The 15,948-nt window shown below is 35.9% G+C and overlaps 2 protein-coding genes across 4 annotated transcripts in view; one reads left to right on the top strand and one right to left on the bottom strand.

Annotated features, from left to right (window-relative positions):
- Nucleotides 1-2,719: 2,719 nt before the first annotated feature.
- LOC133533818 (uncharacterized) lies at nt 2,720-8,254 on the bottom strand. 3 transcript variants are annotated; one of them, XM_061872873.1, is made up of 3 exons: nt 8,170-8,254; nt 7,590-7,749; nt 2,720-6,267 (listed from the first exon to the last, which is right to left on the bottom strand). In XM_061872873.1, exons 2-3 carry the CDS (start codon nt 7,692-7,694, stop codon nt 5,275-5,277), a joined length of 1,098 nt encoding a protein of 365 aa, XP_061728857.1. In that variant the 5' UTR covers nt 7,695-7,749; nt 8,170-8,254; the 3' UTR covers nt 2,720-5,274. The 3 variants fall into 3 exon arrangements, with proteins under 3 accessions (XP_061728857.1, XP_061728856.1, XP_061728858.1); XM_061872872.1 differs by having other exon boundaries at nt 8,088-8,241; XM_061872874.1 differs by having other exon boundaries at nt 8,133-8,236.
- Nucleotides 8,255-8,410: 156 nt separating this feature from the next.
- Nucleotides 8,411-15,948, top strand: part of LOC133533819 (uncharacterized) — a 152,935-nt gene continuing 145,397 nt past the window's right edge. The window contains exon 1 of the mRNA XM_061872875.1: nt 8,411-9,308. Coding sequence (XP_061728859.1) covers nt 8,949-9,308 — 360 coding nt within the window. The 5' untranslated portion in view covers nt 8,411-8,948. The remainder of the gene's footprint in view (nt 9,309-15,948) is intronic.

A 15,948-nucleotide genomic window follows, 5' to 3' on the forward strand; every position in this document is an offset into this window, starting at 1 on the left:
TCGGCTCAGGAATTGCTACGAGCAATAAAATTATTAGGTTGGCAACACTTGACGTTCCTTTGCGTGCACAACCACAGATAAGATAATTACTTGAAATTTTACAACCCTAAACCCTTTGAAAGGGATATTTGGCAGTGTTGGCCAAACGCTAATTAGTAGTGACCATTTACCATTACAAATTGAACCGTAAACCGTAACGGACGGTTACATTTTACGGTTCAATTTGTAATGGTTTACGGTCAATTCTAATTAACGTTCGGCCAACACTGGATAGTGACAACATTAGAATGGGACAACCTGACTCGTTCCCGAATCGCTGTCAAACTTCGGTTTTGTAGGTAGTGTCATTTCTGTACGGTATCACTATTATTTATTCTGTTCTGTGGTAATGTTATCATGGAGATCTTTCAACAGCGGGTTACGAAATATTAACAAAAGTTGAGTTGATTATGATTTTGTAGAATGCAACTGCATAATGTGGCTCGTGGAGAAGCAATTTATGAATTGAATTACATAAATATTTTATATTGATGACCGCTATTCTCCTCAAACCACAGCAGACTCCTAGAGATTGCTCGTACATAAGACGATAATATATCTCAGCCGTTTCAGTCTTACATCTACACGGTCGCCGGGCTCTTTTTGTAGGGACGACCGACTTCAAGACAAAATGTTCCCGGCGACCGTGCAGATACATACTATACATATAATAAGCGTAATAGGATGGTTACGATTTTACCATCATGTCAATGCGTCGCTCTCAAATTTTAATACGTGTTAGAACGTAACGGCTACGAAGTCAGTCGATAAAAGCGACCATCATAAACAGATATTCCATCACCAACATTCTTTGCGTCACCACTTGTTACAACTTCGAAGGAATTTCTTCCTTAATCAAGCAATACTAATTTTAACTATAGAATAGTTTAGATAAGCGAATGAACGAATACTCATTTAAGATCAATGTATATGTAGTTAAGTTAATATAGAAAGCGACAGCAATAATTATATTTGTATTTAAAGCTATTGAGGCGTTAAATTTTTAATAGTTGTGCTTGTTCAGTTACAGGAATTTTGCCGATTTTTTTGTTTTTTATTTTCGTCCCATATCCCAACAAAAGTAATTTATAAGTACACAAAAATATAGATGGGGTTAAAAATCCAATAACTTATTACATAGGGCGATTTGAAAAGTTCATTGAAAGGTATGACAGGTTAATTAAATAATTCAATAAATCCATTACTCCCTGCGGGTTTGGCCTATTAATTACTCCCTGTATATTAGCACGGAATAAACGGGCCCATTCGAGTTATTGAATCTTTTTCCAATATGATACTCACCTGTCAGTTTCAAAATTGTCGTTTTTGATTGAGGTTAACATAATGCGCAATCATAGATGGTAGGATCACATAGATATGCTATCGCGTGCGCCCGTGAGGAACAGAACATACGCAATGCGCAAAAACAAAACACGTTTTAACATTCCTGACAACATACAAAAAAACAACCTACGTAATTTGGTCGAGTTATTTGTGAGAAATGAGACTGTGACAATTATATTCAATGAGTAAGACTGATATTCAACTGTCATTTTTAGTAGCCTATGCACATGGGATACGTGTGCGTAGATATGCGCGTTATAATATATAGATCCTTAGGAAAGACGGCATACCTTAGGTGTGCGCGCACGGCTACAAAATTTCAGAGCACACGCGCGTGCTTATCTACGCACACGCACCGTTGTGCTTTGGATTCAAAAGTGGATCAAATTAAAAAGCGGTATAATTCCTAAACTGAACAAGTGCGGTAGACAGTTGTGACTAAGGAAGCTAGTTGTTATCATAAAGTGACAGAGATACTATTTTTCGGAAACGGGAAAAAACGCGAATATTCTCAAAATGTTTTTTTGTGAAAAATGTTTTTAGAATATTCCCTAGCAGATCAGTGTTCCCATTGTGTGATATAGGTATTTGAATTAATTAAGTATAATAGTCAGCATGGATTATTAAATAATAAACAGCGGAATTAATGTTGAGTTTTTTTTTCATATATACCTATACTCTGGCACAGCGACCTTGTCAGTAGAAAAAGACGGCAACTTTAAAAAATATAGGCGCAAAGAGTTGACTTCTCATAGAAAATTTGAATTACGCGCCTTTTCTACTGACAAGTTAGGTGTTGTTACCATAAACTTCAAAAATCTTTTTTTTTAAGAACCAATAGAAGGGTAGTGGCTCCAATAGATGAACAATGAAGCGACTACCCCAACTTTAGGATTTATTTATGTATTATATGATTCTTCTATCTCTGTTTTTGATAAATATCAAAAAGTGGCACCATCTAATAGATCAAAGGCCAAAGGTATGGCACAACCTTTACCCTATGCCCGGTAAAATGGCGCCACTTTTTAATATTTAACAAATTGAACAAATATCAGTGAAAGAATAAGGATCAAAGTCAAATGACGTTATAAATGTTTCAATCGGTGTCGAAAGCTGGCAGTAAATTTAATGTAGCTACAAAATTTTCTCTGACAATCCACCTCTATTTCAAATTCTGTTTAGTCTAATGAAACTAACCGTGAATCATTCAAAACTGAATTCATTGTAAGTACTCTTAATAGCAATGCAAAGTAAGTGGTAGCAATGTGTCAAATATTGCATGGAAGTTCTTGAACCGTCTATGGGACTTTAGATTGGGAGAATTGAAACCAGATCGTGTGATAATTTACAAAGATACATTATTTATTTATTTCGGCACGCTATTCAAATTACTTTATATAAAGGTTTAAAACCGTAGGTACGTATCATTACAGCGAAGACTTATAAATATCACGCTTTTACTTAGTGAAATATCATCACTTAAACTTATACGTATATGCACAAAATAAACTTTAGTAATAGAAACAGTAATTCACATCACATGTAGGCTGGGCGCACACGCACGGTTTTTTTTTATTCGGAAACGTACGGAATGACAGATGCAAGTGAGATAACACTATGAATGTGTATAGCGACGTCCCGTTCACTCACACAAAAATCCGTACACTTGCGGCCAGCCGTAAGGTGGTGTCAACAGTTAATGATAAGGAAGTACAGTCACCTGCAATAATGTTATTCTTCGAAGGCCGCAAAAATATGTGACACATTCTTATGGCTCCACAAATAAGATCGTCAGATATTTATGTAGCCCTCGTTGTGTAACATATTATAGCAGGTGACTGTACCTACCTACTTCTAACTTTGTGTAACAATTTTTAACGAAACTAATACCAGACATAGTTATACATATGTTACGTAAATATATATGCCATGTGTCATGTAATCTAAGCAGCATGTTTTAAAATGAGAGCGTTTAGTTTTATTGCATGGCGGCGGCTTCGTGTGATTCTTAAGCAGTAGGTTCAGAAAACGGAATTTAAAAAGCCGTAGCGTTTTTTTGGAACGCAAAACGGCTGCCATCAATTTAATTAGTGATTTGAGGCCTTTCTTGACGGACTGTATCGATGTGGTTTTGACTTGTAATATGAATTTCCGCTAAGTAATGCCTGATTCTATTCGTTATATAAAATAATATTACAGTAGAATTGATTAGTTATATATTTTTATTACCCCGTATCCGTTGTTACATCTAGGATGATAAAGTCAATTAAGTATTTTATATGTATATAAAATACCTAATAGGTATACCTAAGCCTTTGTAAAGCAGAGGGAATACAATGCCCACCTGATTTTGAACTTTATTTCAAAGTGATAGGGTCCAATTATGCCTGGTTAAAGTTGTACAGTACACCTTCTTTTGTTGGACATTTTTTTTTTGTTATTTCTACTTAGAATTACAAGTTCTTTCGATCCTAGTACCTACGAGAAAATAATGGTAGAATCGAAAAATGTATGGAAATTTTAGGACACTTTCTCGTGAAGCAAAGAGCTCGGGATTTAGTAGAAATAACAAAAAAGAAATAGTTTACCTAAATGGTAAACGTAAACATTTTCACGAATGCATGATCCTATTATTATTATTTTATTTATATATGTATATTTTATAGAAAATATATGAAGTGAGTTGATATCTAGTCTATGTGTACAGGTGTATTCGGGCAATTTCGGAAATTGATTAATCCCGAAAATCATTTACAATCACTCATATTTTGTTGTAATAAGAATCCCTTTTTAAATTTTACCCGCCACTTTTTTCTTTTTTTTTTCGGAATTAACCGAATACACCTGAGTATTTTTTCTTTTTATGACTAGATCTTGCCTTTATCTGTTAAGAGTCAGACCAAGCTAACATGGCAGCGATTTTGATAGCCCAGCCTGTGGAAGTTTTGTTTGTATACTACGCCGGTGGCAAACAAGCATACGGCCCGCCTGGTGGTAAGCGGTTACCGTAGCCTATGGACGCCTACAACTCCAGAGGAGTTACATGCGCATTGCCGACCCTAACACCCCGCAGCCTGATTGAGCTCTGGCAACCTTACTCACCGGCAGGAACACACTATGAGTAGGGTCTAGTGTCATTTGGCTGTGGTTTTCTGTAAGGTGGAGGTACTTCCCCAGTTGGGCTCTGCTCTAGATCTGGAATGACATACGCTGTGCTGTGCTCTTAAGTATTAAGTTAACGTCATAATTTCATAGAAGTTTGACGTTTAAACTAACACTTACACTGTCTGGGCTGCCAAAATCGCTGCCAACTTATCTTGGTCTGACTCTAGACTTTTTTATTTAGCAGTTATCCAAGTCTCAATACTGTTATGTTAAGGCAACGAACATGACAAATTTATTTTAAAAGGTTTCACTTACAATATTACCTACAAATAATTTATAAATCGTTTTGATACTTTTTATATTTGTTACTGTATGACAAATATGACTCAACTTATCAAGAATATTATTATGGTTAATTGCTACCTATAGCAACGAGAATTGATTGTAATAGAGAGGTAAAGTCTAAGGTAAAAATGTGCTCCTTTTTTTGACATACAAAACAGATGGCGCTATTTGCGGTCAATCGAAAACTTTGGACAATCAGAATTACCGCAAAATGTGTATGGAGCTGTACAGCGCCATCTCGTTTACCTGTCAGATTCGAAGCACGAAATTGTCTTAGATTTTACGCATCTTACTCAACCTATAGTATTTTTCAAACAGGTAGTTTGGGAACGGTGACAGCTATCATCTCTACATTTTTGCGTTATATAACTCATAAATTGTATGAAGATGACAGCTGCCATCATCCAAGCTATGTGAAAAATACTATAAAATCGTTGTGAATTATTTTGTGCTCTTATTCGTATTCACATACTGAATCATTTTCTTTATTAGATTTACATCATTCAAATTTTTCCATCCTTCAGTCTCATATACTTCAGAATTCTCCTTTATAAACTGAAAAACAGTTGTTTGTAGTTTTTCTAAATTGTATCTCTCCGATATGAGTGCAATTTCCATGCAGTTTGCAACATTAATTTGTTCAGCGATAGCATATTGCACTAGAAAAAAAAGGTTACCTAATTCAAATTTCCCCGCAATATCTAGCAGATTAATGCAATCTTGTCTTAATATATCTTTAATTGTACCTGTATATAAGAATTGCAGGAGCAACTCCATATCATTGTCGTTTATATCCAAGAATAGTGAGTTTGTGTCATTCTTAACCTTGTTTCTTAAGAGAGGACTATGAGCAGCTAGAATTATCTTATGCACTTGGTATTGTTTCCGACTAGCTGACTCAATTATATAGTTAGTTTTCTCCTGCTTTGATAAAAGCTCACCAAAATCATGATTAAGCTTAATTTGTTTAATTAGATCCATGTTGAATGGGCTGGCAGGATCGGTCTTAATCACTATAGGAATGCAGAGTATCCTGCCTTCCAAGTTCTTCGGTGTAAAGCAGTAAGTTTTGACAAAATATTTCTCATCGGGCTGATTTGACTTGAACACTTGCCATTTAAATTCATATGGTAAGTAAGATCGTCCAGGTGAGTTGGCTGTGACTGGTCCGTGGGTGACTTCAGGAGATTTGCTTATACCGATGCTGAAGCTGCCCACTTTTCTTAGACATACAAATAGATTGAGAAGACACTTGTTCCCCGGGCAGAAAGAGGTATTGAAATAGAACCATAAGTCAGGCTCGTTGTCGGTGAAAGTGCCTCCTATATCGTATTCTCCATACCTTTGAAGTTTGTTGAAAATATCGTAAATGCACAAGTGTTCTGCAGACGTCGTTTGTCGTTTGTGCAAGGAGGATATGTCGTCATGGTTCTCCTGAAATTTGAATGAAAGGGTAAGAAAGGTAAGTAATAACAATTTCGTAATAGACAATATTTTTTCTTATAAGAGCCACTATAACAAGACGGTTACAAAATTAGAGATACATACAAAAGTGCAAGTTCCGAAGAATTTGAAATAGGTGGAATAGTTCTTGGAAGTTTCAGGAACATTTCATAGGAAACTTTCATTTTGGAAATAGAAAATTTCGATCCCCGTACAAAAATATGAGAAGAGCCCAAAAGTTTTCAATGTAAAATGTACAAAATACATAATTTTAGAAACTTCCCGACGACGGCACATCAGTAGGTTATAAGTTATAAGTGTTGGTCGAACATTAATTAGAATATTTAGAATTGATGATTAACCATTACAAATTGAACCGTAAACCGCAACGGAAGGTTACAGTCTTGCGGTTCAATTTGTAATGGTTAATGGTCAATTCTAATTAACGTTCGGCCAACATTGTAGATATAGAGATACAATTAGAATAAATACGTGCCTACAAAATTAGTGGAAATTTTTTCCATGTTGGAAAGTGTTTGTTAATCTAAAATTCATAAATGGAAGCCCAGCCATAAGGAATGTTGCTTTAATTAATTTGGGACCAGCCTGCTTAACATTAACACAGGAGTGCCGCGAGATAGACTACCCATCCCTCTCTAGCTAATACAGTTGGAAAAAGATGAGTGCTCCTGTAAGCCTACAGGAAGATTAATATTCAGTTAATCAAATGCTTATAATATAATTTATGGAAAGAAACACAATATTTCCAGGTAAAAAACAATTACCTCACCTTATCAGTTATAAAGTAGGTTTGATAACAAAATAGTCATACAGGCATTCAATTATTATTTCAAGCATCTTATTAATGTCTCATTTATTTGTCTCTAGGTTGAATAGTTAGATCAGGTTTCCAAACTCGTTTGTTACGCATAGCAAAATTTGCATTACAACTCCATTTTTTCCCCTTTTGTTTTTTAACCAGGCGCATATTTTCATAATATTTAAATTGTGTAGGCACATGAATACTGATCGCTTTATTCTCCAAAGTTTAAATTTCTGAAAAAAACCTTCACAACCTAACTAGAATAGAGGCTCCTATTTCTGGGCGCTTTGCTGTTCGGGAATCTGAAGCGACCTAACATATAAGGTATCCCTGTATTTAGTAGTATGGTTTGGTGGTTTTGTGGTGTAATAGTAGTGTTGGTAGGCCTGTAATTATTTTATGTAGCTTCAGATACCATCGTTCCATACACCACACCACCATATTATTCAGCTGTCAAACTTGGGGTTACAATTCATTTAAATATATTTACCTCCACGCACTGATTGCCCAAATTGTCACCATGAGGAACTGGTGGCTCCCTTCTTTGCATGGGATGCATTGGATGTCTGTTCTGAAACCCCTCGAACAGTATCATTTTGGACAGCACCTGGATTGTTTAATCCTCACACAATCTGCTGTTTATTCTTGTTCTGTAAATACAAAATGGAATGTTTTGATTAATATGCCGCAACGACTACATACAAATAAACTTTAAAAGAATTTACGTGACAATAATTTGAGTTGGGTTTTCCGGGAATGTTTTTGTTGATTGCCGATATGAGTCATTCTGTCGATTGCATCATTTTAATGTAATTTGCAGACTGTACAAGTAACAAATTTCCGATCCGTGTATTGTTTTACTTCGATTTTAATAACTTTTACTCGTCCTTCCGGTCATTTCAGCACAACAAACAAATATCTTTAGTTTTTCCTTACAAAAAAGTCAGATGACAACATTTCTGGCCTTTGTATTCGTATGCGTAAATACCTGCAAATTATTTGCAAATTAAGCACATTAATGTCGCCACTTAACCTGCAGTGTTGCTTCGTAATTTTAATGTTATCCTTACATTAAAAATAATAAATATAGACACGTTCGCCGATTTTTACTCACAAATTAATTACTATATGACGTATGACGTACCAATGGACACGAAATGACAGTTGACACATGACAGCTTTTTTCTAGGGTTGTCCTTGTCCCTATCTTTGTTTACAACTGTTTACGATTGGGTTACGCATTGTTTACAAAATTTACTTTTACAAAATAGCATATCTTGTTTTTGTATTTAAATTAAACACGTTGCAAATAGAAAACAAACAATCCTTGATGGCCTTTTAAAGCTATATATGAAAATATCAAAACTTAAAACATTATCGTGAACGCATTCTTCTCAGCAAGACAAGATTACCAACATCAAGAAAACTATTAATGAGTGCTGCCAACACTGATATCAGTCATGTGTAGTTGTTGTAGATTGTAGTAGGTATCGTTGCTTGCTTGCTTTCTTTACTTTGCACCGCGCGTCGTCTACCAATTGGACTTAAATTGAAAGAATATTTATCGCATAACATTAAAGTTAATCATATAAATTTAATACGTAATAATTAAACGTAAACAACATTCAACCGTGCCAATAATACGAGGATGTGTAGAAATATGTGAAAGTGACAGTCGCAACAATCGACTTAGTTTTTGTGATTATAATGTTATTTCGCATAGTTTCAAGTCCACCAGTTTGTATGTGCTGAAATGTTACATTTGGGAGTTCTTTCGTGTATCGTCGAGGATACCTGATCCGCGATGTTCGAGGCGGGATAGCAAGCGCTTGCACGGACAACATTTATAATGCAACAAGATTTTTTAGCGGACGAGTGCAAGAGTAAAAGTCTGCGGCGGAGGCCCACGAAGGTTCTGAAGATAGCCGAGAGCTTCACGAACTTGGATGAGACTGCGAAGGCGGGCCGTTTCGTGAGGGGGCCTAACTGGCGAAGGCGTCGTGAAGGACTCGACGGGAGAACCAAGTGTTGTGATGATGATTTCTGTGTTAAGGAGTCGAGTGTGAGTGATGACAGTGAGAAGGTGGGCGACCGGAGGGTCACGGGCTCGTCGTGCACGGCCCTCCGGACCGCGGTGGCTGCTCTGTACCCGTTTGATGACTTCATCCTGGAGAAGATTGGCTCTGGATTCTTCTCCGAAGTTTTCAAAGTAAGTACCCTGCTTGTACACTGCTGGTAAATCATTTGATAGAATCTAAATCAAATTGTATGAACATTGTTTACAACATGGTCTTATTTGAAAGATGAGATTTACTGTAGAATTTTACATTCAAGCCAAGTCTTTTCATTTTCCTGTTTTACTGTTGGAAAAATACCGATAAGAATAACACTCAATATTTGACTAAAGGATATAATATTCATAATGCTATTATATAATTTATTGTTGCTTCCATATTTCCAATGTTCTTATAACAGTTATAACCTTGTTGTTGTGTTCATATTTATAAACATTCAGGGTTAACATGCTTACTTGTTGGTAAATATGGAGTATGCATCATCTGCCTGAGATATCTTTTCAGTATTTGTGGGAGAACATTATATATGCGAGTCATACAATTTAGGAGCATTTGATTGACCAAATAATAAGACGGTAATTGTGCCCATGGTGTTTATAATGAAGATACAGCTCGACATCATTCATGAGTACCATCTTATCTTATGATTTTCGGGGTCCTTTGTAGATACACTTCGCCCCATAGGGATCTTTTGTGTAATTACCCCCTCAGGAAAGATTCCTGTCAATAGGCGGGTCCACACAGAGTGAGCAGTGTCGTGAGGCAATTCTCTCGCCCGGCAAACGGCCAATGTAGACGTGCCTCGGCCAAACATGCTGCTCGCTCTGCGTGGACCCACATAATGACAACAAATATCGGCTTGTTTGTCACATTAATCACATTTGCTGCATTTGAAAACTCTACAAATCTATAAAATAAACATGTTTAATGGACATCCTCCTCTCCTCTTCCTTTTGTTATTGCTTTAAAATATATTTTAAATGATCTGCAGAATTTCCAAACTGATCTGCAGATCTGCAGATCCTAGTCCCAGTGTCCATGTGAGTGTTGATTTTTCTTTTCGATAAACTCTGAAACTACTTTATGAGTACTAAAATATTAAAATAAACAGTTGTTTACTCTGTTTATTTTAATATTTTACATAAATATTTTCTCAACACCTAAAATAGAAAAAAATACCAGGGATTGGTACCAGTCTTTTGCAAAAACTTCTAAATAACCATATATTTATATTTATTTACCTATTTAAGTTTATTTTATTCTCCAAATGTAGGACTCAGTTGTGTTTTTAGATAACAACTTCATATTATTAGATTTCCCAATTAGAAATGAAATAATTAACAAAGAATGAAACAATACAATTTTTATTCCCATACAAAAATACTGCAGGTTTCCAATCCATGAAAAAATACAATATTCTTTCTGATGTCATTTTAGTATTTTGTATTCTGGATACACTATAGTAGTGAATTAAAATTGGCATTAGTCACTATCCTCGGGCATGTCCCGGCAACCACAATGATTATTCACCCATTCAAGCTTGTGACCTGTGAGTAACAATTATTATCCTTGACAGTGACCATGACACATTTAATTTATGTCCTGCCTTAGGTTTTGTTACCAAGTTGTTGACGCAAAATCTTTAAAAAAATTATAGTTATTCCTTGAATAGGTACTGCTTATTAATTTATTTAAATTTGTTGTATTTATAAGGTTTATAACTAATCAGAGTTGACATGAATGTCATGGTATAGTGCAGTGGAGGGCAAACTTTCTTAATGGCAGGCCAAAAAGTTTAAAAAATTCAGAGGAGGGCCATAATTACAGCAAAAATGCATTTTTATTATTTCGCGGGGTATGTACAAATTATTATGAAGGACACATGGTGGGCCCGATAAAATCATTTCACGGGCGGGAGCTGGCCCGCTTGCCGTACTTTGCCCACCACTGGTATAGTGTATAGTCAAAATTATGTTTTTTTTATATATTACAATGCTTAGTAGCAACCATGAGTACTAACTTAAGAGGCGTGATCTGTTTGCAGATTGCCTATATGTATGCTCCAAATATTACAGGAGACATTCATATACATTTCTATTTCACACAGAACTTGATATTTTTAGCCCAAATTACCACAATGTGACATTGACTTTGTGGACAGATATTAAAACACAGAAATAATATTTGGCTCAGGTAAACAGATTATTGTCTTTTTATGATTTTGTTTTTCAATCTTTTTCCGGAAAGCAGTGAAATTGTTATGATGGTATGAAGTGATTTAAATGCTTATATATTGCAAATGCATTTATTATTCTTAGGAAATCCGTGGAAAGATATCACTTAAAGTATCCTTGTCTTCCATCACTGAAACATAACTTATGTCAAATTATATGAATGTATTCTGCAATAAAAAAAATTTAAAACTGTACTCATACAAATATTAATGTTTACACATAGAATACCACAGCCTATCATTAACCCCATCATCAATACTTGGTCATTTTGCAAAATAGGTAGTCATTCGACAAAGGAATTCACACCAAACATGTTGTTAACACAAGTGATGTAAAGAAAGGCATGCCTTAACTCTGACATCATTATAGCAGTCTTATTAGATTGTTAAAGAGCTATACTTGATAAATATTTACTATGAGTAAGAAAAAATTACTTATGTAGTAAATAATTAACCTTATGGCTTTTGAGTCTCTCCCTATTCTGATCACTGTTCATTAGGTATGTTTATAAGATTTTTGGTTTATTGACTCAAAATTATCATCGTTTATGTTGTATCTGCCTACTAGGGTGGTCTAAACATCATTTTTTAATTTTTTGATGGGGGATACCCTTATTTTATCAACATAGTAGATGTTACAGAATAAGGGGTGGCGTGTGTTCTAGCATGAGTTTGAATTTTTCCCATACAAACATCAACCATCCTTCTACCTACAGGACAGTAGGAAATGTAACGATTTTTAATTTGCTTATTGCTATTGGATGCAAATCAGAATAAAATATCATAATGTATAATACCTGCACCAGCCTTAACTTTGTTGCTAAGTAATTTATTTTGTGTTTTTGCTTCAAGAGTAATTGTGTGTGTAATTGTTCTTTTGTGACGTTAATTCCTTGTCACTTTGTGGTGTCATAGGGTCGACTGTCAGAGTTTTTTCTGTAGTAGGTAAGGTAGACTGTTTAAAGTCTAAGGCTTTGATGATGCATTTTTTTTTCGATCTACTCACTTTCTTCACCATTGCCTTCTACTACCTAACTAGGTAATAATTAACCTTTCGAACCTGAGCCCCCTAGTCTTAAAGAGACATTTAGAGAAATGTAGTGTTAATCAAAAGAGGGCTTAGTATTCTCAGAAGAATCATAATAGGTCGTATTTTTATTTTCCTGAGAATGCTAACCTACGTATGCTATGATTATGAGCAACACTTTTGAAAAGTTCCTTTTCGACTAAGTAGTGTTGTACTTGTCTCGGTTCTGCCCTTGTCTTGATAGTCAAACCAAAGTAAACTGAGGGCCTCCCACGACCATCAATAATCGAATTTTCATTTGTTTCTGCGTCGCTCGAATTTGGATACGGGGTAGGTCCCATATTGGTCGTTTAATTTCTAGACCTAAGTCGACCTAACTGTTAACAAATAACTATATATTTGGGCTAAACATTTTGTTAACCTGTAAACATGTTTTGGCAATAAACATGTCCCTACCTAAGTTCGCAAACCTTTCTTGAAGGGCAAGCAAAGTCATGTTTTCTTACGACACTGTCAATGACATTGATAAATATCAAGTTGCCCTAGATGGACAGGAATATTATGCGTATTTTCATGGCTTCTGCTTTGAATGGGAAATGGCTTTAGGAAATTAGATACTTAGTCCTTTTCGATACAAAATACTCCAAATAATCACATATCATAGATATTACCTCTAAGTATGAAACTATTGGAAATAATATGAAATAAAGTTTAAAAGGTGTATTTCAAATTTGAAATTCCTATATTTTTGTTTTCTTTTAGGGGAGTTCATATTGTGATATTGTTTTATTTATTATTGCCAACTTCCGTTAGTGAAAAAAAAAGATACAATAGCTATATATTAAGGAAGTTAATATTCTTATGTTAATAAAACTTTTTGTTGAGTGCGGGCTTACGCTACCACAGCGCAAATCACGGAATACAATGTATTATTAAATTTTTCTGTAAGAAATACACTTTTTTTTCGGGGGTGAGTTAATACAGGGGTTCATTTCTCGTACGATATTAGACTAATATTATTAGTCCACAAACTGTCAAATCGTGTGGGTTTCCATGAGAACACACTTTATTAGCCTAATATGGCTCGAAAAATGGACCCCAGTTCTGTAAATCTTAATTTTCGAACTAACCTTATCTGTGACATCAAGGCATATCTTCAATTAAAGTCAACCGAGGTGGAAAAACATCTGTCATAACAGCAATGCAAGGTCGAGAAGCAACCTCGCCATTATATACACGGACTTATTATAAAAGCCTACCAAGTTACATACTGGATTTTATAATTTCATACTGGATTTTAATATTTATTATGTTCTTGAGGATTATTTAAATTGAAATTATACCTTTGCATATACTTGCCATACATAACTAGAGCACGTAGGTACCTACCTACTTCATCAGTATCATGTTTTCATCTCGCTACACCAATACAACGCAAGGTTTTTCTCTTTTCACGTAACGTACAGGTTAAAGATCTCTCTATTATCTAAAAACAATGCCTTACGACGTCAGCGTTTCTGACCTGTTATGTATTGTGTGTACACATACGAATTATTTACACGTGAATGCTGAGCTACTGAAATGTGATCACAAAGGATATATTATATACCATTAAATGAAACGTGCTTAATCATCGGCCCACCCTTTTGTTTCTACGAGGTAAACAAGCCCCTTATTTAAAGAATACCTATACTTTGAGGTAAGTATCATTTTGTAAACAACCGCTTTCATATCTTGTTATATTTGGCTTTGGTTATTCCAGTATTCTTCTTCCTTGGAAGACAGAAATTGGCAGGTAAAATAGAAATGTTATTTGGAGGTAGACTATTTCGTAAGTCTGCCTCGTAGTCTGCCTCAGAACTGACTATGTCTGAATATGTCTTTTAACAAACATCATAATAACTCAGGGCTCATTTATACGATGCGAGAACTCGTATGCGAGTTTCATTACATTGCGGTATTTGATCGGTCGACCGAAATGGATGTAACCTCAATAGTCCGGAATGTAACCAAAATCGCATGCGATTCCCGCGCCGTCGAGATAAGCCCTTATACAGATCAGAAACGAAATCCGCAACGCAGGCGTCGTCAAGCAAAAAACATCTGCAACACGTTTCGTCAAAATACACATCCACAACAGGTTTCTTCTTCTTCAACTGCTTTTCTACACTAAGTTTATATTTTTTACATACCGTACTCTGCGCACTACTTGTCTGATTGTAAACAACCTCATATGTGACACATATTTAAGCGTCCCCTTTCCACCTTTTTTGAGGATGTTACCATGTTGACAGTTTAAAAGGCTACATAATGCAATGTGATCTTCCTCGGAAATGACGACACGGGGACGATTTATTATGCACGGCACGTGACGGTTCCTTGTTTCTTGCGGTCCACTATTCCCACTTAGGGGCAATCCATGTCCATTCAACTTATTCCCTTTCCTGTCCCCGCACCGTGTCGTCAGTATTAAATCCACTTAGCTATACTCCACCTACCTTCTTAAGTGTAAATAATTTAAATTCCTGACGTCTACACGGCTCATCCTCAGAAGCTCTAGATTTTGGCAAGTCGCAGTATCTTTGTAGTGGTTTGAATTTCAGCTAAAGCGACCACATAAAGTTACGTTAAGCACTCCTTGCATGAGTATCTGACAAATTCTCGAAGACGCAACTTCTTAGTTTGTGAACACTACCTAGAGGCCGATTGTGTTTTAACAATGTAATATGGGTTTCATCTTTAGATACAGTATGGACAAGTTATGAATGAAATAATTAATTAATTGTCCATGCAAATTTAAACCTGATGGTACAAGTTGGACACGCCTGGTTTTTATGTATTTCTATAAAATACCATTCGTAGTCAGCGATACGAACTTAGCAACGTGTCACCGAGCTTCAAACGACACTTGTCGCCCGAGCGCAGATCAGTAGTGCCTCTCTCACTCGGATCCAATTATACATACGGCGCTTTCTGTCAGTCAGGCTCGAAATTATGACACGTCGTCTGCAGTTGGCGTCTGCGGTCGGGTTCCAACTTGCACCTTAACTTTGATACAACCTTGAGTCAGCCTGCGTCGCTGCACCAATCAGGAGTCGTCTTATAAGGCATCTCGCTCGCACTTAAGCGTGTGCGTGAGATGCCTGATAACACGACTCAAGGTAGTCAAGGTCATATCAAAATAAGATCACGGCCTTATCAAATCGTCAAATCAGAATCGGCCTATTCAGTCCCAGACAGCTTGGAATTTGATTAATCCGCCATGTTTTTAATAGGGCGCCTCGGGTGTTCGTAGATTAAGTTTTACTATATTTACCTTGTATCCTGGGGGGTTCCGTTGACATTGTTCGCTAGAAAGTTAATAGCTAGATTAGAGGTAAAGTAATATTTTCTGATTTAACATTTACATTTGACCAGCTGTCCCAGTTTACGTTTAAAAGGCTACATAATGCAATGTGATCTTCCTCGGAAATTACGACACGGGGACGATTTAATATGCACGGCACGGGACGGT

The sequence above is a fragment of the Cydia pomonella genome, unplaced genomic scaffold, assembly GCF_033807575.1.
Source record: "Cydia pomonella isolate Wapato2018A unplaced genomic scaffold, ilCydPomo1 PGA_scaffold_206, whole genome shotgun sequence".
Taxonomy (NCBI): Eukaryota; Metazoa; Arthropoda; class Insecta; order Lepidoptera; family Tortricidae; genus Cydia; species Cydia pomonella.

Excerpts from the sequence above, each read along its gene's own strand:
- LOC133533818 (XM_061872873.1), bottom strand. The coding sequence starts at position 7,694 with ATGATACTGTTCGAGGGGTTTCAGAACAGACATCCAATGCATCCCATG. Across the intron at positions 6,268-7,589 it reads TGGGCAATCAGTGCGTGGAG|GAGAACCATGACGACATATC; the intron begins GTAAATATATTT and ends TTCAAATTTCAG.